The 23704-nt window shown below is 56.0% G+C and overlaps 2 protein-coding genes across 10 annotated transcripts; one reads left to right on the top strand and one right to left on the bottom strand.

The window, feature by feature from the left end:
- Window positions 1–62: 62 nt before the first annotated feature.
- CLCN2 (chloride voltage-gated channel 2) lies at window positions 63–14625 on the top strand. Of its 2 annotated transcripts, XM_077879899.1 has the most exons (24): window positions 68–232; window positions 2488–2644; window positions 2806–2937; window positions 3293–3421; window positions 3509–3642; window positions 3749–3826; window positions 3920–3998; window positions 4123–4248; window positions 4363–4447; window positions 4538–4639; window positions 5903–5987; window positions 6126–6281; window positions 6667–6736; window positions 6964–7074; window positions 7285–7498; window positions 7792–7925; window positions 8177–8349; window positions 8468–8582; window positions 8776–8849; window positions 9071–9130; window positions 9281–9319; window positions 9699–9803; window positions 13785–13871; window positions 14002–14625. In XM_077879899.1, exons 1-24 carry the CDS (start codon window positions 158–160, stop codon window positions 14194–14196), a joined length of 2715 nt encoding a protein of 904 aa, XP_077736025.1. In that variant the 5' UTR covers window positions 68–157; the 3' UTR covers window positions 14197–14625. The 2 variants fall into 2 exon arrangements, 1 of the variants encoding a protein (XP_077736025.1); XR_013369399.1 differs by lacking the exon at window positions 14002–14625 and having other exon boundaries at window positions 63–232; window positions 9685–9803.
- FAM131A (family with sequence similarity 131 member A) lies at window positions 14537–23257 on the bottom strand. Of its 8 annotated transcripts, none has more exons than XM_077879902.1 (7): window positions 23064–23254; window positions 21814–21874; window positions 20652–20794; window positions 18340–18433; window positions 17899–18081; window positions 17612–17728; window positions 14537–16303 (listed from the first exon to the last, which is right to left on the bottom strand). In XM_077879902.1, exons 4-7 carry the CDS (start codon window positions 18407–18409, stop codon window positions 15828–15830), a joined length of 846 nt encoding a protein of 281 aa, XP_077736028.1. In that variant the 5' UTR covers window positions 18410–18433; window positions 20652–20794; window positions 21814–21874; window positions 23064–23254; the 3' UTR covers window positions 14537–15827. The 8 variants fall into 8 exon arrangements, with proteins under 8 accessions (XP_077736028.1, XP_077736029.1, XP_077736027.1 ...); XM_077879903.1 differs by having other exon boundaries at window positions 21814–21871; XM_077879901.1 differs by lacking the exon at window positions 21814–21874 and having other exon boundaries at window positions 23064–23257.
- Between the last annotated feature and the right edge of the window lie 447 nt (window positions 23258–23704).

The raw sequence follows: 23704 nt of genomic DNA, 5'->3' as shown, positions 1-23704 counted from the left end.
GAGGCTGAGCCAGCAGCGCCCGCCGGGGCCCGCCGCACTCTGCACTCGGCCGCCCGGGCGGCAGGGACGGGACGGGTGCCGGCGCGGCTCAGCGGGCCGGGGACAGTCGGAGCCCGAGCCCGAGTCGCTGCGGGAGGCCGGAGGGCTGTAGGCGGAGATGGCGGCCGCTGGGGCCGCGGCGGCGGCGGCGGAAGGGATGGAGCCGCGGGCGCTGCAGTACGAGCAGACCCTGGTAAGCCCGGGCGAGTCCGCACGACGCTCCGGGACCGCTGCTCCGGGTTGCCTTGGAGGCGCGGCGCCGGGGGCCTGCCCTCAGCCCGCCCCGGCCTTCTGAGCTGGGGAAACCGAGGCTCGGGGGCCTGAGAGGCTGGAGGGCTAAAGGGTGGAAAGCTGCATCCAGCTGGGGCGGGGGCCTACGGAACGAGGACGTCAGGTGCTTATCCCAGGTGTCCTTCCCTTCACCACCCCCACAGAAACACATCTTCTTTGCTCCTCCCCTTTCGCACCTGGGTTGAGGTCTTAGCACCCCACCACCCCTCCCCAGCACCACTCGCACCCTTGAACTTCTCTCTTCCCTCCCATCTCCACCACCCTAGACATTCCCTCTGCCCCCACTAAGTGCGTGGCACTACGCTGTAGGTAGAAACAAGAGTGTGTGAAAAGACGTTCAGACCCAAATTAACCCCCAGCCCTGACCCCTGGGGAGCTGGCAACCCCGCCTTGGCAGGGACCCTTAGGGATTCTCTGGGGGGGGAAAGGCGGCCTGCCACCCTAGGATACAGGAGCTTTCTGGAGGATGTGTCAGGCAAGGAATGGGTGTGGAAATTGGGACCTTTGTCCATGCTAACTCTGGGTATCCAGCCCCCACCCATCTCAGGGGTGTCCCTTGACCTCACTAGAAGCAGGGGTCCTGGGGTTTTGAGCTGACTCATGGCCACCACTGTAACTTAGTGTTCGAGAAACATTTTGCCCCTTCTTGTGTCACTGGGCAGAGGACCCAAACTCTAGGAGAGGGAATGGGCCCTGTGGCTCCTCTTTACCAGCTTGGGTTGGAATTTGTCCAGGAAGGAGGCAGGGAGGGAACATCTCCAAGAGGAGGGGTCCTGGGCTGGGGCTGTGGCTGGGAGGTGCCCCATTATAAGAGAGGGACAGGATGAAAGGATGAGAGACAGGTGGTAAAGGTGGGGGTGGGGCAAGAAGTGGGGGACAAGTCTTTGGGTAGGGGGGAGGTGTCTATCAATCGGCACTGGCTGGGAATGGGGCTTTAGTCAAAGAAGCCAGGCACCTGACCTCTGAAATGGTGTGTATCTGTTGCACCAGCCACATCTCCACCTCCTTCGCCTGGTCTCTATCTCTGGAACGGATCCTCAGGGTCACGCTCTCTCTTGAACACGCTCTGCTCCAGCCTCTCCCCCTTCTCCTTCTAATCCCTTTGTCTTTCTCCCGCACACTCACCTCCCCCTCCTGCACCGTGTCCACCTCTTTGTATTCTACTTTCTTTCTCTCTTTTCCTCCTTCCTTCTTGCCCTCTCCTCTCCTCCTTTCTCTTCTCTGCCCCTTCCTCTGGCCTCACTTTTCGCCCTTTCTCCTCTCTCTGGCTCCCTCTCTCGCTCTCTCTCTCTCTCTCTCTCTCTGTCTCTATCTTTCCCTCCCTACTGCCCCCCCCCACACCAACCCCAGCCCCAACAGGAGCCCTTTGTGTCCCGAAGCTCTGCGGGTGGCAGCCGGAATCTACTCCTCCCCACCCCCCAACACACGCCCAGCTTGGCAGGTCTCGGCAGCGACTCTCCCGACTCTCACCCCAACAAGTCACAGCCTGGCCATCAGCCTCTGCCGGCCCCCAACCCACCACTGGGCTTGGGGCAGCTGCAGAGTGGGGCTGAGGCCACCAAGCGCTCTCCACCCACCCAGAGACTTGACCACTCCCAGCTGGGCTGGCAGGCTGGTGGGGCGGGGGCAGGCACTGGAGAATAGGGACAAGGGGATTAGGGTGGGTGGGAAGGGTGCAGCTGAGTTGGTCACAGGCTAGAGGCCCAGCAGGAACGTGATAAGGATTGAGGCCCCGCCTAGGCCGACTCAGCTACCCCCAGTTCCCTGAGGCCCTCATTGTTACCCTTCTGTCCTTGAACATCCTTATTCTCTGACCTTCCCTCCTCCCACTTTCGGACTGCCTAGGTTTTTCCATCTTTTCCTCCTCTGGGGCCTTCCCTCCCACTCCTCCTCCATGCTCCCCGGCAGGCCTGGGAGAAGAGGACTGATTATTCTGCTACCCTCAGCACTGTGCCCTGTACCTCAGCTGTCCCTGTCCCCTCCGGCCAGGACAGCCCCCAGAGTCTGCAGTGTGCATTGTTTCCACACCCCAAGCCCAAGTGGGGACTGTGGATTCAAGAGGAGGCATAGAATGTGGAGGCTGGGAGAAGGGGAGTTAGTGCAGTGGCCCCCACTCCGCCCACATCTACTAATGCCCCCATCATCTCTATTGCTCAGATGTATGGCCGCTATACTCAGGACCTTGGGGCCTTCGCCAAAGAGGAAGCTGCTCGGATTCGCCTGGGAGGGCCTGAGACCTGGAGGGGTCCACCTTCTTCTCGGGCTCCCCCGGAGCTCCTGGAATATGGACAAAGCCGTTGTGCCCGATGCCGCAGTGAGACCTGGGTTGGGGCAGGAGACCTGGCTGTGCTGTGCTGCGTTGACAGGGGCCATAGAGCTGCCCACTGGGAAGTTGGAGGTTTTGGGGGGAGGGGGTGCGCAGAGGTAGGAGCACTTTGGTGCTAGCCTGCCCATTCTTCCCTTCCCTGCTCACAGTCTGTTCCGTACGCTGCCATAAGTTCCTAGTGTCCAGGGTTGGTGAAGACTGGATCTTCCTGGTCTTGCTGGGGCTCCTCATGGCTCTGGTTAGCTGGGCCATGGACTATGCCATCGCTGCCTGTCTACAGGGTAAGGACAAGGACTGGCAAGGGGAAGGCTGGGAGGAACCAACCTGTTCCCTCCATGCCACGCTTGTCCAAGTATCTTGGCTACTTGGTCACTGACCGTGTTCCCCAGCCAGCCTGACTGCCCCCTCCTCAGGCATAATCACCGCCACGCCCACAGGCCACAATCTTCCTGCCGCCCCCTTACCTAGTGTGATTTTTGTCCCAAAGAATGCCCTCCAGGGCCCCCCTCAACCTCTCCTGCCCAGTTCTCTGCGATTGGTATTCCCTAGGACAGCTTGTCATATCAGTATGCCCCAGTGGCTAGGTGGGGACTGGGTGTGTGCACTCGGGCCTAGCAGCTCGTCTTCTCCCCACAGCCCAACAGTGGATGTCCCGGGGCTTGAACACCAGCGTCTTTCTCCAGTACCTGGCCTGGGTCACCTACCCCATCGTCCTCATCACCTTCTCAGCTGGATTCACACAGATCCTGGCTCCTCAGGCTGTCGGTACAATAAAAGAGAAGGGGAGGGTAGAGATGGGACCCCTTGAAATGGGCACAGCAGATGATTCTCCTGGAATTATAACTTCTCCAGGGTCCGGCATCCCTGAGATGAAGACCATCTTGCGGGGAGTAGTGCTGAAGGAATACCTCACCCTGAAGACCTTTGTAGCTAAGGTCATCGGGCTGACCTGTGCCCTCGGCAGTGGGATGCCCCTTGGCAAAGAGGTAACCTCGGGTTGGGGCATAAAGGAGTCCCTCCCAGTGGAGGAAGAACACAGACCAAGGTCAGGGTGTGTCCCTTACCCACTTACAACCTGTCCCCACCCCCCAGGGCCCTTTTGTGCATATCGCCAGCATGTGTGCTGCTCTGCTCAGCAAGTTTCTCTCCCTCTTTGGGGGCATCTATGAGGTAAAGGGGAGCCCGGGGTGGGGTAGAGGGGAGGGGTGGGCTGCCAAGGCTGTGCTGATGCCCGTCTCCAACCACCACTACCACTCTTGCCAGAATGAATCCCGGAACACAGAGATGCTGGCCGCTGCCTGTGCCGTGGGAGTAGGCTGCTGCTTTGCGGCACCTATTGGAGGTAGGCAGTCAGTGGAGCCCCCCAGCTCTGCCCTTGGAAACCCCTCCTGTGCCTCTCTCATCTGGCCCTGAGTCCTTAGGCCGGGCCCAGGCCTCAAGTGGCACTCTGCCTCACCCCCACCCAGGCGTCCTATTCAGCATCGAGGTCACCTCCACCTTCTTCGCCGTGCGGAACTACTGGCGGGGCTTCTTTGCTGCCACCTTCAGTGCCTTCATCTTCCGGGTCTTGGCAGTCTGGAACCGTGATGAAGGTTGGGGTGGTATGGGGTGGGGGGACCTGGGGAATGAGGAGAGCCCCTGAGATGGCTCAGGTGGGGGCCCAAACACAATGTCGGTCTCCCTCTGCTACTCTTCTTTCCTTTCAGAGACCATTACTGCTCTCTTCAAAACCCGATTCCGGCTTGACTTCCCCTTCGACCTCCAGGAGCTGCCAGCCTTTGCTGTCATTGGGTGAGGAGCTCAGGGAGCCGGGGTGCATCAGAGAGGAGGAGGTAAGGAAGGGAAAAACCCCTTTTACCTCAATCCTTCTTCCCTCTCCAGTATTGCCAGTGGCTTTGGGGGAGCGCTCTTTGTCTACTTGAACAGGAAGATTGTCCAGGTGATGCGGAAGCAGAAAACCATCAACCGCTTCCTTATGAAGAAGTGAGTTGGACCTGGGCTCCTCTCTAGTCCCCTTTGGGTTGTGCAAGGGTCACAGTGGGGCGGGAGGGCCAATGACAGGTGAGATGGCAACTAGTAGTTAAAAGTGCCAGTTAAAGACGGTGCTTCATTGAGAAAATCAGCCAGTGGTGTTTCCCAGGATAATTGAACATTTAGGGTTTTATATGGATTATCTCAAAATTGGCACTTTGGGTGGGTTTTTTTTTTTTTAAGATTTTAATTATTCATGAGAGACAGAGAGAGGCAGAGATACAGGCAGAGGGAGAAGCAGGTTCCCTGCGGGGAGCCCGATGAGGGACTCAATCCCAGGACCCTGGGATCACACACCGAGCCAAAGGCACACACTCAACCACTGAGCCACCCAGGTGCCCCCAAAAATTGGCACTTCTAAATTTTTAGTCAAGGCAGTTTAGATTAAACAGTAAGACTTCCACGGGGCACCTGCCTAGTTCAGTCAGAAGAGCACACAACTTTTGATCTGAGGGTTATGAATTTGAGGCTTATATTGGGTGTAGAAATTACTTAAAAATAAAATTTAAAAACATATATATTATAAAAGAAGACTAAGCCTTCCTTAGGCTCTGGGCCTGGCCAGATGGCAGCACTCCCTAGAGAGTGTTAGTTTTCCTCCTGTTGAAGCACGGAGATGGGTGAGATTTTTTTTTTCTCTCTAGAGCATAGCTCTCTCATTTGTGACCTTGAGGGTTAGGAGTGGGGAGGCCTGGGATGTGACTTCTGTTGGGACTGACGTCCTTCAGAGAAAGGGCAGCCCACTGAACCTGCTCCCTGTGGCACCTTTGGTCAACTTCACGAGTGACCCCAGCTTTTCCCCAACACCAACCTTCACTCTAAGTCACCACAGAGAAACACAGAGGCAAAAGCTTTTCCACACTCACACAATGCGCCCTTCAGCTGGGGCTTCTGGGAGCATGGGGAGGAGTCACAGCTAGGAGGTGTCCAAGAGAGGGCTGGGGGTGGAGGGTTTGGACTTTCTGCTACCTACATAGGGAGTCTCGAGCCAACAGAAAGGCATTTGGGTTTATAATAACCCCAGATGGCCACCATCCTTGAGGCCATCATGTCATGAACAGCAAAGGGGATCTTCTCTCCCAACTGGGTGCTTTTATGTAAGAGCTGAGACTCTACTGTGATCTCAGCCCTGAGGTATGTGAGGGCACCCAGCCTATCACCAGTCTGTAGTAGGTACACCACCCATGTTTGATGCTGTGAAACCTACATCCCTAGACGCCTGCTCTTCCCGGCTCTGGTGACCCTGCTCATCTCCACTCTGACTTTCCCCCCTGGCTTTGGACAGTTCATGGCCGGACAGGTAAACCCAGGCAGAACGGACACTTGTGCTTTCCCTTGGGGTACATCGCTTCTAAAGCCAACGGCCTCTGTTCTCCTGTGGGCCCCTTCCCTTCATCCTGGCTGTTCCCCGGGCTGAGGCACACCTGTTCACCTATAGCTCTCACAGAAAGAAACTCTGGTCACGCTGTTTGACAACCGGACATGGGTCCGCCAGGGCCTGATGGAGGAGCTAGAGCCACCAGGAACCTCACAGGCCTGGAGCCCACCACGTGCCAACGTCTTCCTCACCTTGGTCATCTTCATTCTCATGAAGGTAGGGCTCCTTCCTTGTACATATAGCGGATGCTGACCTGGGCTTACTAGGTGCCAGACACTGTCCTAAGCACTTTCCACAGAGTCATTCCTTTTAAGTCTCACAGCAGTGCTACGAGAAAGGTACTGCCGGTAGCCCCGTCCTAAAGATGGGAAGTCCAGGCACAGAGAGGTTATATAATTGGCCCAGAGCTAGATGACAGAGTGAGATTTGAAGCTAAGCCATCTAGTTCTGGAGTCCTCACCCTTCCTTCACCTCTGGGGAATTCTGGGAGAGCTGGGAGTTTGTGGCTGATGAGAAGCAAGTTAGGCTCCTCCAGGTGGAGCTGGGGACTGCCTGAGGGTTGGGGGTGCCTCTGCCTGTTTGAACCGCCTCCTGCCTGCAGTTCTGGATGTCTGCACTGGCCACCACCATCCCGGTGCCCTGCGGGGCCTTCATGCCGGTCTTTGTTATCGGTGAGTCCACAGCCACCTCCTCTCCAAGCCTGCACCCTCCCCACCCGCTGGCCAGCCCCTCTCTGCCTGGGAGCGGGTTTTGGTCCAGCCTCAACCCCTACCCCCTGCCTGTCCCCTGTACTGAGTGACCCACTGGCCCCTCCCCCACCTTCTGACCCTCTCTCTTCCTAGTGCCCCTGCCCTCCCCCTCCACTACCTGTTTCTCTTCCCACCCCCCATCCCTGAAGGAGCAGCATTTGGGCGTCTGGTGGGCGAAAGTATGGCTGCCTGGTTCCCAGACGGGATTCACACTGACAGCAGCACTTACCGGATCGTTCCTGGGGGCTATGCAGTGGTGGGTGAGTGCTCCAGGTCCCCTTGAGCCGCCACCGTATCTGAGGTTCTGGTGCCCCCTGCTGGCAGGAACCAGCCTTCCCTCAGCTGCAGAAGCCAGTCCCTCGCTCTGTCTACACTGGGTGAACCTGAGGGTCCCTAGAGGACCATCTCTGGGTGGGGAGGGTCATGTGAGACTTGGGCAGCCTGAGGAGACTGAGGGTGGCTATCTCCAGGGGCAGCTGCACTGGCAGGAGCAGTGACACACACAGTGTCCACAGCCGTGATCGTGTTCGAGCTCACGGGCCAGATTGCCCACATCCTACCCGTCATGATCGCCGTCATCCTGGCCAACGCCGTTGCCCAGAGCCTACAGCCCTCACTCTATGACAGCATCATCCGGATCAAGAAACTGCCCTATCTGCCTGAGCTGGGCTGGGGCCGCCACCAGTATGGAGGGCTGGGCGACAAGGGGGGTGTGGGTGAGGGTCAGAAAGACCCCTCTCAGACCCACCTCCAGCAAGGTCCTCAGACAGTGAAGCTCTACGACCATCCACCTTGCTCCCTCCTAGTCAGAGCTGCCCCACCCACACCTGATCAGACTGAAAGCAGAAATACTCCTTGGCTCTTAGCCCTGGTCCCCATGACCTCTGGGGCCTTCCTTATGGCCCTGGCATGGTGGTGCTCTGGGCTACCCTCCCCATCCTGACCACAAGCCAAATGCTTCCTCTCTCTGCCTTCAGGCAGTACCGGATGCGAGTGGAGGACATCATGGTGCGGGATGTTCCCCATGTGGCCCTCAGCTGCACCTTCCGGGACCTTCGGTTGGCACTGCACAGAACCAAGGGCCGCATGTTGGCCCTTGTAGAGTCCCCTGGTGAGACCAGGAGGGGATCCCAGCGCTAGGGGCATCTCTCAGGGTTGCTTCTCAGGAAGGGGGAGGGAGCAGGAAGCTCAGAACCAGTGTCCTTGGTTCTAGAGGGAGCAGGCCAGCATTTGCCAGCCAGGAGTTCCCTCTGGTGTGTGGCCTATGTCCAAGGCCACACTCTGGGTGTGAAAGAAGGCCAGTGGGGGTGGGTAGGAGGACCTCATCCCCAGATCCTGAGTCCTCCCACCTGCTCTATCCAGAGTCCATGATCCTCCTGGGCTCCATTGAGCGCTCGCAGGTGGTGGCGTTGCTGGGGGCCCAGCTGAGCCCAGCCCGCCGAAGGCAGTACATGCAAGAGCGTCGAGCTGCCCAGACCTCTCCACCATCTGATCAGGAGAGTCCCCCTAGCCCTGAGACCTCCGTCCGCTTCCAAGTGAGGAGGAAAACCCCACAATCACACACACTTCCTGAATGTCATGTAGACTAATTGGGAGGGCAACACAGAGGTGATCTGGGGCTCTAGCCTCACCGGCCCCTTCCCGCCCATGCAGGTGAACACAGAGGACCCCGGTTTCCCTGCAGCCCGGGAAGAGACTCACAAGCCCCTGAAGCCTGCTCTCAAGAGGGGGCCCAGCAATGCCATGAAATTTGGGGAGAGTCCCACAGGTGAGCCTGTCCCCCACTAACAGAGCTAGAACACGGCCCCTGAGATTTTGCTTGAGCGTATCCCAGGTAAAAGGCTGCCCAGAGGGGCGAGGGGTTACACCAGGACACCTCTCCTCTTGCCCTCCTCACCCGCTGGTCCCCTCCCTCGAAGATGACATGCCCCCCGCTTTCTGCCTTGTGTTTGGGACCGCAGGCAGCATGGAGCAGGCAGGCATTGCCCTCAGGAGCCTCTTCTGTGGCAGTCCACCCCCCGAGGCTGCTTCAGAGGTGAGTAGTTGAAATCCGTCTCCTTCTTTCCAGCTCTCTGTCTCCCTGATGCTGAGACCACCTCTCCATTTACCCTGCAAAGCCTGCCTCCATTCTCCCTGCCCTCTGCCCTCCTAGATGTCAGCTCTGTCCCTGCTGCATGCCCTTCCTCTCAGCCCCACTGCTTACCCTCACCGCCCTCCCTGTAACATCAACTCCTCTTTTCTCTGGCTCTAAACAAGTTGGAGAAGTCAGAATCCTGTGAGAAGCGCAAGCTGAAGCGGGTCCGAATCTCCCTGGCGGTAAGTGCTCCCTCTCTTCCTGCAGTTTAGGATCCCTAGCCGGGTAGGGCTGGGGGCTAGCAGCATAACCCTCCCCACGCTGGGGAGCAGATACACCCACCTCGACCTCTCTTCAGCCACTAGCTGCCAACCTCCCTCCTTCTCTTCTAGAGTGACTCAGACCTGGAAGGCGAGATGACTTCTGAGGAGGTAAGGTGTGACTGGACTCTGGCCCCTCATTTTTCCTGGCAGTGTTCAGTCATCATCTTGGCTGCTGTCCCCATGGGAGGGACCGTGGGGTGAAAGGGGGCAGGCCAGTTTTCAGGGAGGTAAGAGAAGCTATTGGCCCCATCCCTCTTTTTTTTTTTTTTTTTTTTTTTATTTATGATAGTCATCACAGAGAGAGAGAGAGACAGAGGCAGAGACACAGGCAGAGGGAGAAGCAGGCTCCATGCACCGGGAGCCTGATGTGGGATTCGATCCCGGGTCTCCAGGATCACGCCCTGGGCCAAAGGCAGGCGCCAAACCGCTGCGCCACCCAGGGATCCCTGGCCCCATCCCTCTAATCCTCTCAGTCTCATCCTCTCAGATTCAGGAGTGGGAGGAACAACAGCTAGACGAACCTGTCAACTTCAGTGACTGCAAGATTGACCCTGCCCCGTTCCAGCTGGTGGAGCGGACCTCTTTGCACAAGGTAGGGTCAATGGCCAGGGGCTGGCCTGGGCTCTCAGGAGCACAGGGTGGGGATCTAGGTCTTCCCACAGCTTGGGCTCAGGCCAGTGTGTGTGTGGTAGGGGAACAGAACAGCAGAGGGTGGGCTCTTTGCTGAGATGTTTTTCAGACACATCACCTCAAAGGATGGGAAGCCAGGAGCCAGGGCCCCTTAGCCTCTTCCTGCCTACCATGGAGCCAGGCCTCATTTTTCCTCTGCTCAGCCTTGCCCCCGGGGAACTCTGGACCAAAACAGCAACAAAGACAGGGTTTGAGCTGGGTGGAAGCCAGAAGGCCAGGCGAGGGTCAGAGCCAGGCGGGAGGCTGCCAGCACCCAACAAGGCTGATACACTCACACTGAAAAAAATGGGTGAGAAACAGGCAGGATAAGAAAATCTAATAAACAAGCTAACAAACATCCAAGTAGGGGTGGGGACACTGCAGAGAAGAGATAAACAGAGATGTGAAACACCCAGTGGGGGGCTTGGAATGTCAGACCCCAGAAAGTCTGACTTAATGTAGGCCAGAAGAAAACTGGTAGGGACACAGGAAAATCGCTCAGTAGAAGGGCAAACCAGCCTGCAGAAGTGGGGAGAAAACTTGAGTGCAGACAGTTTGGAGGGTGGGGCTGACACTGGAGAGCAGAGGGGACTCTCCAGCATAGAGCAGGGGCATCATCCAGGCATTTTCAAACTTCCATGCGAAGGCAGGGAATGCAGGCAAACCCGGCAGGGTGCTGGGGTAGAAACCAAGCGTTTTAGCTAAATTGTTGACAGATTGGACGTGTGAGCCTCCAAGACACAGGGGCTGCCAGCAGTGGAGGAACACTCCCAAGGTCTGCAGCTCTGGAGGTGCAAGCTGTGCCTAAGAGCCAGCCTATCTCGGACAAGAAGGAGCTAGGCCAGAAAGAACAGGGCACAAAGATACAGAAAAGCAAAAGGTAATTAAAAAAAAAAAAAAAAAACAGCAAACGGCAATAAAGGAACTTATAAACCTTTGGGTAAAGACCTCAGATCAAAGTAGGGAACTACAATGCAATTGCAAGAAAAAAATATATAGGCCTGAGAATACACTAAGTTTTTATTTAAAGCCTTTCTCCCTAAGACCACTGCAGTTTTTCTATCATCTTACTTAGTCCTCACATATCCCATAATGATGATAGGGATAATAACGCCATTTTTTTTTAGTGTTTGGTGTGCGCCAGGGACTTGCTAAGCTCTTCACATGTTTAATCCTCACAACTGGACTGTAAAATAGATATTGCGATAGTCCAGTTGTATAGATAACACTGAAACTCAGAGAAGTTAAGCAAGTTGCCCAAGGTCACACAGCTAGTAAGCAGCACTATCAGACTGGAATCTAAGACAGTCTGACCCAAAAGCCTAGGAACTTAACCTCTTTAATACCCTGAGAGACTGAGGCAGTGAGGAGGTCACTTGCCCAAGTCAGTACAGCAGAATGAAGCCCAGAGCCCAGATTTCCTGGCCCCAATCCCAGGATTCTTTCAGAGGGCCGTGTTGTTGTCCCTCTCCCGTCAATTCACTGTTCCCAAGCCCAAGATGTGCAGGCCCTCCAACAGGCTCCCTGGTGTCTAATTAAAGTGAAAAAGAACAAAGTAGGTGTTTGTTACAAACTTAAAAATTAGAGGAAGAGAAGAAGCCTTTGAGGAACTGGCTAACAAAAGTACAAAGAACTGGAAGTGATAAGAACATAAAAGATTAGAATTCAAAATGTCCTTGCAGGCCTGAAGAATCAATTAGTAGTAGCCCAGTCAAGTTCAGGAGGAGAACATTCAGGCTGAGAGGGAATCCACTGGAAACTATTTAGGAACCTGGGAGACTAGAGCTGGCCAGCCATGGCAGCTAGATGCCACATTCATCCTGAGGCCACCTACAGACAAGCAGTGGAGGCTAGGGTGCCAAAGCTAGGCCAGCTGGGCTCTACCCAGATCCTCCGTCTGCCGTGCATTAGGTAGCTTTGTAGCCTTGGTGAATTTCTTAGCCTATGTTTCACTTTCCTTATCTGCAGGATGCGGATCAGAGTGCCTACATCATAGGTTTTTCTTTGGATGAAGGACTTGATACAGGAGATTTACAACAGTGCTGGCCATAGTAGGAGTTCAATATATGTAAAGGACACCGAGAGGTGGACAGCAGGGTGACTTGAGAAGGCAGTGTAGCCAGGGAAGGGTTGAAGTGTGTAAGAAATTGAGGTCTTCAGGAAAAGAGTGATTATGGGAGGCTGGAAGCTGGAGTGCCTGGCTGAATCTGAGGCTGGAAGGACCGGCTGGGATGGCCTTGGGAAGGGACTTGTGGCCATTCTGGGGAGTCTGGGCTCTTGAGAAAGCTTGGCAGAGCCAAGTTGGAGGGGAGACCAAAAACAGAACCAGTGAGGGTGCTATGGCCTGGTCCTGGTAAGGATGGTGAGGGAGTCCGACAGCCAAGATGTTGAGGATGATCGGCAGATCGGCAGCACTTGGTGACTGCCCAGGACCAGTGGTTTGCAAACCAAAAGGCATATAAGCCTGCCAGAAGCTCATTCTCATTAGGATTGTGGAGAAAAAGAAAAATCCAAGGAATGATTTAATAAGATGCTTGGAAGAAGATAGAGGGATTATTAAATCATAAGGAGACAAAGCTACAGAATTACTGAGACAAGAAATCTCATAATAAAGATCTGTTTCCCTCTGAAGTCAGATGAGGAAATTAAAGGAAACGTGTAGCACATAGGATTCAAGTTGGATATGAGGAAGTACTTGCTAACCACATGACAGTTACGATAAAGGTATTGAAGGAGCACAGAAAAATTTAGTCTACAACTGAACTTCTGCCTTTAGAAGTATTGTCATGCCTTAGCTGGAGACTTAGGAAAGTTCTGGAAGTCCTCTAATAAAAAATTTAGCAACTGTTTAAGAAAATATTTTTAAAGCTTTAAGATGGTTATAATGAGTGCTGAGTAACTGGTACTCAAAAAGCTGGGTTATTAATGCCCATTTTGATTCAAACACTAAGCCAAGAGGCTTACAAACTCACAACACTGCAATAAGTGATAGGCCCCAAACTCCAGGAACTGCTGTGTCAGTAGGGTGTTTTTCAAGACATCTGGCCCAAGAAAATCTACTTAGACTACAAGGGGAACTAGTTGACAATTTCTGAGCCCTGGGGATTATTACATTTGAAAATTGAGGCAAGAGTCCAAAACAAGAAAAACATGGGAGGATGTGGATAGCTGTTACTTCCCTGGACTTCAAGCTACATCTCAACAGCACTTGGGATGCTGCTTGGGCCCCAGAAAAGGCAAACTGTATGCAAGACAGTGCTTCAGGCCATGACTGAAGTGTCAGAGCCAGGGTGAAGGGACACTTTAACTGCCAGACAACTGGAGGCAAACGGGAAGCATGTGTCAGCCACAAAGTCCAGGGCCAGTACCCTTAAAGGATATGGAACCTCCCTCCTAGGTACCTGTGTGACTGATTGGACATCTGCACAGGACTGGGGCTTTGCTTCCTCCTCCTGTGGTGTGTTAAAAAAGCTCCTTCTGGAGCTGCAAAGTCCCTTCACCCTGAGCCTCATGCTGCCTCTCCCATAGAATGGGTATCATACTTCCAACAGGACTGAAATCAATGGCTGACTTCAGAATGACCTAGCCCAGTGCCTGGCCAATCATTAGATGTCACGTTTGAACAGTTGCTCTCTCCTCCATCATCCTCCTAACATGGGACAAAGAATCCTTTCTCTGTTTTTCCATCAACATAAGCAACATAAAGATTCCCACCACCAAGTTTCTGAGGCCTGGCTGCAGAAACATTCTCATGATTCTTTTCCCTCCAGTGGTCATCCCTTCCACCCACCATCTATGGCACCCCTCCTGTTCCCCACTCCACCTGTCCTGGGCCCCTCTGGCCAGTAATTTAGAACTGTCCCCTGGCGTATGACGTCCAGTGTGTTTTCTCCCAACCCCGCAGACTCACACCATCTTCTCACTACTGGGAGTGGACCATGCTTATGTCACCAGTATTGGCAGACTCATTGGGATTGTCACGCTAAAGGAGGTGAGATGATAATAGCCATCAGACCATTTCTGCTTCGAAAAAGTCATGTAGGCTTGTGTCCAGCCCACCTGGGGGTGGAGTCTGAGCAAGGAGCTCGGAGTCCGTGCACCTGACCCTCTCCCCTTTCCAGCTCCGGAAGGCCATCGAGGGCTCTGTCACAGCACAGGGCGTCAAAGTCCGGCCACCCCTCGCCAGCTTCCGCGACAGTGCCACCAGCAGCAGCGACACAGAAACCACGGAGGTGCATGCACTCTGGGGGCCCCGCTCCCATCATGGCCTCCCCCGGGAGGGGAGCCCTTCTGACAGCGATGACAAGTGCCAATGAACCCCTCAATGGGTGGCCTGAGATGACAGTGGCCATGGCTGTTGGCCCATCCTGAAGCTCTCCTATTCCTTCTGCCTTGGGAAAGGAGGCAGCTACACTAAAGGCTGGAGCCGTAGCCCCCCTTCCAGGCCTGGGGTGCTAAGTTCTTCCTCCTGGTTCATCCTACCTGGAATCTGACCCAGTGCCCACCTGCAGCAAGTATTCCATGGGCAGGAAGATCAGCATCCCCCTGGCAGGATAGGGGTGGAGTTACTTGACCCCTGAGCCCCCTCTGAGGGGGAAAGGGGTAGAACTAAGATGGGTTTATACTGGAACCTCCTCCAATGACCAGATGTATATAGAGATTTACAAAGATTTTTATATTAATTTAATAAAACAAATTCTTAAATAGAACAAAATAAACACCTAATGAGCCACTTATATATAGAATGCCTGTGCCCATCAGCTCTTGTTCTTACCTTGGGCCCTCTTATCTGCCAAAGCCTACAAGGCTCCAAATTCTGCAGCTACCCACACCCCCCTACAGCCCATCAAACTCCAGAGCTCACTGTGTAGAATACAGGATCTACAGAGGCCTCCACTGCTTAGTTATCAATACCCTAGCTGGGGCAGAGGCCCTCGGTATTGTAGCTTTGGCCTTTCATTCAGCCAAGAAAGACACTACACTCTTCCCTCCCCAGGGACAGACACTCCCACATGACTGTCACTTGTTGGCACGATTCCTGCTCCTGCCCCAGCCGGGCTCAGGCATCAGCAGACAACTGCCCAACCACCCGTGTGGCCCCCTTGTGGCCCTTTCTGGAAGAACATCAAAGTCCCAGCTCTGTAGCAACCCAGAGCCTCCCCTTCCTTCTCCCAGCTCCACTCTGAGAGCTCTGTGAATGGGGCAGGCAGGCAGGCTGTGAGCCGCTTGGACTCTGCCCACACACCCTACAAGGGGCCAGTAAAAGGGTAGAGGGCACATGATTTCATCAATCCAGTGCCTCCCAGAGAATATCCGACTGAAAGAACAGACCAAAACCCCTCTTTCTTTAGGAAAAAGAAGAAGATTTAGAGATGATGGAGAGGCGAAGCACAGCACGAGCCCAGCTGGGCGAGGGGCCCTTGGGGGACGGCTCAATCCTAGGCTCCAGGAGGGTAAGAGCCAGCCCGCCCTGGGGTAGGGGTGATTCTATCAAGCACTGCACATGGACTCAGAGGTGGAGAGAAGCAGAGAAGAGAGAGGCATGGGGGAGGGGGAGGAGGGGCCGGGCTCCCTCCCATTCCACCCCACAAGGCCCAGTCACAACCACCCCCTTCGGGGTTCACATCATCCAAGGAGGAAATGTGTATGTGGCGTTTTTGATTTAAGAACATGAACATCACTGTCTGCCACAGCTGTAGCCATGCCCCAGGGGCCCCGGGCAACCCCCGGCAAACCCCAGGAGTGGGGGCAGGACATGCGCCCCCAGCCTGGCCCCTGCCTCCTCTCCAAACACTTTCATGCAAAACACACAACGGAGGAGTGAGTGCTCCCAGGAGCCCTCTAGGCTTTGGAGCTCTGCCGGAAGCCTCCAGCCCGCACTTGGGCACAGAGGCTCTGCCCCCAGCAGCAGCAGGGAGACACATGCCGCCACCAGGCATGATGTGGGTCACTGTTCCTCCGGCTGTGCCTCATCCTCGTCTAAGGACACCACCCCAGAAGAAGCTACATCAGAGGCTTGCCGCTGCCGTTCCCAGCTGCCCACTGGCGGCGGACAGAGAGGCTGACAGTCCTTGCAGGGGGCTGGCTCCTCCTCGGCGGGGGAAAGGCAGGACTCCATGAGGGGCGAGTTGTAGAGCGAGTCCTGGGCCTCCAATGGGCCCAGGCTACGGAAGGCACTTTCCCGGCTGGGGGGCAGTTTGGCGAGGAGCAGCTCGTCGCCCAGCAGCTGGGAGGCCAGGCGGGCTGGGGAGCCCAGCAACCCGTCCTCTAGGCTGCACAGACTGGAGCACAGGGTCTCTGGGGACACGGTCTGCGAGCAGTCGCTCTCAGGCTCCACAGAGCCCTGGCGCATAGGCCTGGAGAATCGGTGGCCCGTGAAGAGGTCCTGGAGGTGGGGCCCCAGGGGCAGCTGCCCAGCCATATCTGCAGAGGGAGAGACAAGAAGAGAGCCCTATTAGCCCCATTTCAACTGGCCAACCTGGAAGCCACGTTCTCCCCACACCACCCCTAGCTCTGGGAGGAGCTAAGTAACTTTGGGCATGTCACAACATCTCAGTGCATCCATCTCCTTTATGGTAAATTGGGGAATCTATTATACCTACTTATGGGGTTGTTGAGAGAACAAAAGAATACAGCACACAGTAAGAAAGCAATAAATGTGGGGATGCCCTGCACGGCCGTGTGCTGGTGGCTCACACACAAGGGGAGCCCATCCAAGGCAGTGAGTGAAGACTGGAGTTCAGCCCACCCTTCTGCTCACCAAGCAGCATGGCCTAGCTTGGGGCTGTGCCCGCCAGAGAAAGAGGTGCTTTTTTTCAAATTTGCACAAAGGTTCTACGTGGGGTAGTAGTGGCCTTGGATAAATGTTAGTTATTATCATTATACCAGGAGTCAAAGCAGGCCTGGAACTCAATCAACAAGAACATTTGTGGTTCAGGGCTCTGTCTTGGCCTCAGGCATCCCAATCAGTCACCTCTGGACCACAGCAGAAGTCTAATGTATTGCCAGTCTGCTCTGCTGTACTGCCCTTGGAGAATCTGTTAATTAGCAGGAAGGGTAGGGGCTGGTGGAGGCAATCTTCAAAGGCAAAGAAGTATCGGGGGTGGGGTGTTGTGAGGCATGAGCCCAGAAGCTACAGAGAAAGTCAGCCATGTGTTCTGGGAATGGGAAGATGAAAGGAGGGCCGTGCACAGCTGCACAGCCCCGCAGCGTCCCCTCTCTCTGTGAGCATTGGCCCAGAGAAAGGCCCAGAGGCAGGTCTCGGATGGAATTCGAGGATGCTGAGCCTGAGCCAGCATGGCCCTGTGGGCAGTCCAGGCCCAGCACGCCTTCCTGTTTGCCTGGGGCCATGGCCCTGTGAGGCACTATGCTGCCGCAGCTCATCTGTGCTGCTGCAGCTGGCCAAAAGGCCGCCCAGGAAGGGAAAGGCAAGGCACAGCAGACTCTCCCAGAGATGCAGCTGCATAGAAGGTGTCCGTGAGGTCTCTGGACTACACGGCCCAATGGCCCAGAGAGACAGAAGGCTCAGCATGTACATGAAAGGAACTCTTCCATTTCCAGCTGCTGACTGCTCACCCAGGAGCATGGAGAGCCCTCTTGCCCCCAGACTGTCAGCGACTGCGTGGCCAGGGTCTGTTCCCACCCTCCCCTTCCAAAGGCTGAGCTCTGAATCACAAGGCCTCTCAGGCAGTCTCACCCCAGCTGGGGGTCCTAGCATTGCCTACCCCTTACCTGAGTCAGTTCCTCCAGTAAAGTCCTCATCATAGGATTCATCAGTGGAGTCCTCACCATCCACTGAAGACCACGCCCGAAGCTTGGCTTCTGCAATGGCAAATTGCTCAGCCACTCCTGTCAGGGAGGACAAATAATTTATTAGCAGAGAAGGTTCACCAGCAGAATTCGTTAGCTGAAGAGCTACGACGACGAGGGCTCAGGTTGGAGACAGGAAAGAAAAGAGATGGGCGTGTGGAAAGAGCATCCCAATGACAAACGTGTAGCTGACCCTTTCCTGTCCCCACCTGCTGCAAAGCGAGCCTCTTGTTCACCCTCACTGAGGTCCGAATAGGAGGAAAAGGCTGATTCCAGGGCAGCAGGTGAATCACTTGGCTTGCTCCAGCCCTTCCACTCAATAAGGTGAGCCACTCGGCCCTGGGCCATGGCCGTGGGCTTGGTCACGTGGTCCTTCACCACCTGAGAAATACCTGCAGGTGGGGCAGAAGGAAGAAGCCTGGTTAGGGCACAGGCCAGGGAGGGCAGTGCAGGGTGGTGGTAGCTAGGGTCCACTCGTGCCTTTGGATGGGAGGAGGGAGCTGAGATTCCTCTGAGAAGGGGAGGAAGAGGGAGATCCCAGCAAGAATGCACAGGATACAGTCCCCGGGGGTATGTGCAAAAGGAAGAAGGAGGGACAAAGTGGGCCAGAGGTATGGCAGGGCGGGGTGGTGGTGGTGGGGGTTGCGTACCATGCAGGGAGGATCTGGCCAGTGCAGCAATCTCCTGGATAGTTAGGGCTCTCCGGGACTTGGGCAGCATCGCGACTGTGTCTCCAACATTCACCTTGGGTGACAGCATCAAAAGGTCAGTGCTCCTCTGACAGCAGCATCCCCCTACATGCCCATGGCCCACCCAAAGTGTCAAGGGGATATGGAAGCTGGGAAGGGAATGTCAGGGCAGTACTTAGGTCCCAGTGGCCACTGAGATACGTAAGAGGGAGAGTAAGAAGTCAGGATCAGCAAGCTATGTCCTCTAAAGGAGCAACAGAGATTCAGGCTGACCCAAAGGAACAAAACTGTAGCTACCACCCCCACCGTCCCAGCTCCCAGAGGGAGGGAGGGAAGGACGGATGGAGGGAGGGTGGGCGGTTGGGAAGTCAAGAACCATGGAAGGGGGCCTTTGAGAAGAAAAAAGGAAGGGATGCCATAGGGAATCCTATGGCATCAAGGACTTCCCCCAGGTTCTCTCCTCTTTGCCCCTCTCCTCCTCTCAATCTTCAGACATCCCAATCTCCTAGCTGTTTCTACAGCCTACCACAAACTCAGCATGACCCAAACCAAACCCAACCCCTTTTCCCACATCTGGCCCTGCTTCCTGACTTCCTTGCACTGCAACACCCAACCACTCTGCCCATTCAGCCTAGTTCCCAACCTCAGCATTACCATGAACTCTCCCTAAGCTTTTCTCCTCCCTGCTGTTCCCACTGCCACTGCCCTCCCTTCCTTGAGCCCTCAATATCCCAGGTCCAGATGAGCACCATTGTGCCCCCTCAAGCTCTTACAATTCCAGGCGCTTCTCTCAGCCTAGAACTAGAACGTTGTGTAAGTGTTCCTCTCACTCCTCCCTAGAGCTGGCTGGCTCTCATCTTTCAGGTCTTGGCTGAAACAACACTCCCTCAGAAAGGTCTTCCTGGCCATCCTACCAGGTGTCCATCCTCCCTCTGTAGCAAGTCACCAACCTCTATGAACATACCCTGTGTGTATAATCATGGGTCTACTCCATGTGTTTCCCTATCTCTCATTGGTCTCCCTTACTGGTCTCTAGCCCTTGGAGGAATTTGGTCTCTTTTGGTCACTGCTGCACTCCAGCATTTAGCACAGTGCCCAGTACAGAGTAACCTTTCTAAATACATAGGCTGAATGAATGAGGCAAAGTATAAATGTAAACAATTTTCTCCAGAGTGCAACTGGTCACATGTCCCTATTTAAAACCTTTTCCGGGCTCCTCCACTGCCCAGTGAAATGCTAGCTTCACAGCCAGGCACTGAAGGAGCCCACTCTGTGAGGGCCTGCCCCTTTCCAGGCCTTGGAATCCACCATCTGATCTTCTCTGCCCAAGAAAACCCCACTTCCACCTTCCCTGTCAGCAAACAGCCCTCCTGCCTCCAGCCAAAAGAACCCAGCTCTCCCCTGGGCTAAGAACGCCATCCTTGCCTGACAAAATGCTCCCTACCATCTAAGGCCTGACTCAAGTGTCGCCTCTTATGTTTTCAGTACAGTTTTCTCTGTCTCTTCAATACCCCACCCCACCCCCACCCCAGCATTGCCCTCGCATCTCTCCTGAGGGATCTCGGGATGGCAGGGCCTGACTCTGATTTACCTGGGCTCCTTCCTCCACTTGGCACCTGGTTCAGTGTTCCCTGGCAAGCCTCGCAAACGTTTGCCTCAATGAATGAATGAAATCGGAGATACGTGCCCCCTCCCCGGAACTGTCTAGCTCTCCAGATCAGGTTCCCACCCTTCACAAGAAGGGCCCCACCTGCTCGCTCCCTTGACCTCAGGCCCACCCTCTGCTCCCCTCCCCCTCCCTCCCCCGTCTCAGTACCTGGCTTACAGGGGCCCCAGGGTGGCGCCGTTAGCTTCCGGCCAGGCCTGGGGGGAGGAGCACCTGCTGGGTGTTTCCTGGCTCGCTCTCCCTCCCTCCCCTCACTGCCCCCAGCCACCGCCATCCGTGCCGGCGCTCCGCGCAGCTGCGGCCCAGGCCCAAAGAAAAGGTGTGTGTCTCCCTGGCAACCCATCACCATGCAACAGGGTCTCCCGGGATACGGCCTGGGATGCGCTGACGTCAGCGCCCAAGGCGCGAGCAAAGCCCGCCCGCTGGCTCCACGCCGAGCCGAGCAGACCGGCGCGGGGGCGGCCTTGGGGCCCGGCCGGCCGGATAGCGCCTCCGCTCGCAGGAAAAGGGAGCCAGAAGCAGGCTGGCGAGGCGGGGGTGGGGGATACAGATCCCCTTCATGTGAATGCGGCCCCCCTTCCCCCTACCAATACCAGGGGCCCAGCACCTCTGGCAAGTCCTGGCTGTCCACGGAGGAAGGGCGGGAGGACCGGCTCCAGCCTCGGAGGGTCCGAGCAGATCCCAAGGAAGATAGAGAGAGGCCCCGAGGAAGTTCGATCCACTCCACAGCCCAAGCAGGGTCCGAGGCCACTGAGGGGTGGGGGAAAGGCTGTTCACCTGGGCTCCCACTTCTGTCAAAATCCCCATTTTCATCCGGCGCTGCCGTATCATTCTCCTCACCCCTCCCCCACCTCCCAGGATATCAGCAACCACCTGGTGCTCTCCACAATTCTGAAGACCCCTATCCTACATTCCTGACCTTCAGGCCCCTGGGGCCACTGTGTGGCAGCCCACTGGGCCCCTTCCTCTGGATGTATTTTGCCATCAGAACTCTAGGGATGAAACCTAAACTTTCATAAATTCTGAAAATCTTGGGTTTTTCGGCCAACCCATTCATTCATCTTGGAAAGCACACCACGTTCTTCCACCACCACCACCATCACCACCGCCATCCTTCTCCCCACCACCACCTTGGATCTTTTACAGGCTTGGTGCCTTCTTTCTCTTGGTCTTTCCTCTCGCCAGCATCAGCTGGTATGCAGCTCTTTTCTCTTCTGACAAATCCATTATTTTTTCTTACTTTCACCCCCTCGTCCCCTAAGGCTTTTTTCCTGATGCCCTGTCTGGCCCCGGCCTGGTTGTTCCTGTTTCATCCTGGTTCCCAAGATCTAAGCCAGAGTAATTGTCCTTTTGCCACCTGAGCATCCTACTTCTCAGCTTCCCCTCACCTCCCAGATCACATCTACATTCCCTGGTCTCACCTCTGCGACTTGTCTGACAAGTCCATCGTCCTCCAGGCCCTTCACGCTGCCACAGAAACATTTTGCCCAGCACAGAAATCATAGGCATGCTGGCTGTGTTGATGCAGAGAACCAAAAGCCCAGAACCGCTCCAGGCTCAGCTCCCAGTTCTATTCTTATTTTGGCTCCGGATGCTGAGCCAGTCCCCTCCCCACTTGGAACCTGTGCCTAGTCACATAAGGAGAAGACTCCTTCCTCTTGGCTTTGAGGAGGTGGGAGTGCAAGGGACCCAGCAGAGCTCTCTAGAGCTCAGGGAGCTGAGGCCCTTCCCCTAGACAGTGCCAACAGGCAATGTACATCACAACTGACCTTTAGCTGGAGCAGCCGTCTCTGTCCCTGAGCCTCAGCCAGCTGGTGGTCCCCAGAACTGCTACCAACCAGAAGGAAGACACAAGGTTACAGGCCATCCCTGGCCCCCAGCTGGTACCTAATCAGGGCTCTCAAAGCCAGTCCTGAGGTCAGCCAAACCCTCCCCTGACTACAGGAGAGAATGACTTCCTGAACTCCAAGCTTTAGCAGGGCCAGAGGGATCAGAGCAGTCTGCTGCTTCTCAGCTTCAAAAGTCATGAGGTTAATTTAGGACTACAAATCCCAGAATTCTTCATGGGAACCCAAAGAAAGTACAAATCTCAGCCAGAGTCTTAGCTCCAAAGAATCTTAAGTACAAACCACACTAAGACCTGTATGACTAACCACCTGCTCTGAAAGCCCAGGACCCATACCAAACCCAGCCCTCAACCTCACAAGTGAGTCCCCGCCTGGCCTTAGGCTTGGAGAAATCCATGACCCTTAGGTAGGCTGGTGGACCTCAGATGCATAGCGCTGAGGCCAGGCCCCAACGTGCACCACCATCCATAGGAACCAAGATCCAAGCAGCAGGGATCGCCAGTTGTAGGAAGCCCTAATGGCCTCTCTGTGGGCTCCTCTTTCCCACCACAAGGTAGGATGATTTTGTTGGGAGTGGGGGAAAGGAACAAAAACAGTTATTATGGTGATCATGTGCTCACAGGTGCCCCAAAGGGGGCCTCAGTCCCCTTCATCACTCATCTGATTCTGAAGGAAGCAGTTAAGTTTTAGCCAAAAAACTCCATAGTGGGGTGCCTGACAGGCTTTGCAGGCTACCTTCTTAAGGGGGTTGGGGCACAGCTTAGGAGAGGCAGGTTCCCAGCAAGGGCCACTCCCAGGGCACGGGAGAGGAAAGGTGTGGGCCGCGGGGGCGGCGGGTGTGTGGGCGTGGAAGGCCAGTGGCCGTAGACAACTTGCCCCTCCCAAGGCTGTGCGCGCCTCCTGCCCCCCTCAGCGGTGTGAATCCAGGCGTAAAGCCTACGGGTCTACACCGCAAAGCCCAGAAGCAGGCAGGCCGTGGGAGCGAAGCCGAGTCGATTCAGCCCCCTCCCCGCTCGGCTCGCTCCCTCCTCCGGCCGGGCCCGCCTCCCCGGTGCAGGCTCCTCCCTCTCCCCGACACCGGCCCCCTCCTCAAGGCCCCCACCCACCGGCGGCCCGCGCACCGGGCAGCTGCAGCCCGACTCCCCCACCGGAGCCTGGCCTCCGCCTCTTACCCTGACCCGCCGGACTCCGAGAGCCGATGCAGCCCATGGCCGGGCACCCAAGCACGCTAGCCCGCGCTCGGGGCCCGGGCCATCGCCTTGCAGAGGGTCGGGCCGCGGCCGCCGCCGGGGAGGGGAGAGCCCGCGAGAGGGGAGGGGGTGGGAGCCGCGTCCGCCGCCGCTCCCCGGAGAGGGAACCGGGCCGGTGACGTCAGCGCGGGGGCGTGGCCACCCGCGTCACCACCCAAGGCAGGCGGGGCGAACGCGTCACCGCCACGCAGGGGCGGCCTGGGGCCGAGTCCGGAAACACCCGGTCCTCTCCTCCCAGGCCCTGGGGAGCCACCCTGAGGGAAGAGGGTGCGCGGGAGCTCATGGGCGCGGGCTGCCCGGCATACCGCGTTGGGGTCAGACTCCTCGCGTTCAGCCCTTCTTGCAGAGGGGACCTTGAAGCCATAAAGGCCTTCTTGGCCACAGCAGCGTGAAACCCAGGGCCTCCTCCGCGCACAGGTCCGTCTGCATCACATTCTTCTAGGAGAGTAAGCCCAGCGAGTGTGTTCTGGAAGTACTCCCACAGCTATTTTTCTTCTTCCCTACCAGCTAACAGGGAACCCCACCATGTCGGTTTCAAGGGTCCAACCCTCCAGGAAAGTGGA

Source organism: Canis aureus, chromosome 31, assembly GCF_053574225.1.
Source record: "Canis aureus isolate CA01 chromosome 31, VMU_Caureus_v.1.0, whole genome shotgun sequence".
Lineage (NCBI taxonomy): Eukaryota > Metazoa > Chordata > Mammalia > Carnivora > Canidae > Canis > Canis aureus.
Note: the sequence above shows the minus strand (reverse complement) of the source record. Positions and strands in the feature narration are given on the sequence as shown.

Excerpts from the sequence above, each read along its gene's own strand:
- CLCN2 (XM_077879899.1), top strand. The coding sequence starts at position 158 with ATGGCGGCCGCTGGGGCCGCGGCGGCGGCGGCGGAAGGGATGGAGCCG. Across the intron at positions 7,926-8,176 it reads GGCCCTTGTAGAGTCCCCTG|AGTCCATGATCCTCCTGGGC; the intron begins GTGAGACCAGGA and ends TGCTCTATCCAG. Across the intron at positions 9,804-13,784 it reads AGCGGACCTCTTTGCACAAG|ACTCACACCATCTTCTCACT; the intron begins GTAGGGTCAATG and ends CCAACCCCGCAG.
- FAM131A (XM_077879900.1), bottom strand. The coding sequence starts at position 21,553 with ATGCCTATGATTTCTGTGCTGGGCAAAATGTTTCTGTGGCAGCGTGAA. Across the intron at positions 20,795-21,465 it reads TTGTCAGACAAGTCGCAGAG|TGGCCTCGGACCCTGCTTGG; the intron begins GTGAGACCAGGG and ends CCCACCCCTCAG. Across the intron at positions 18,434-20,651 it reads ACAGCCAGGACTTGCCAGAG|GTGAATGTTGGAGACACAGT; the intron begins GTGCTGGGCCCC and ends CTGTCACCCAAG.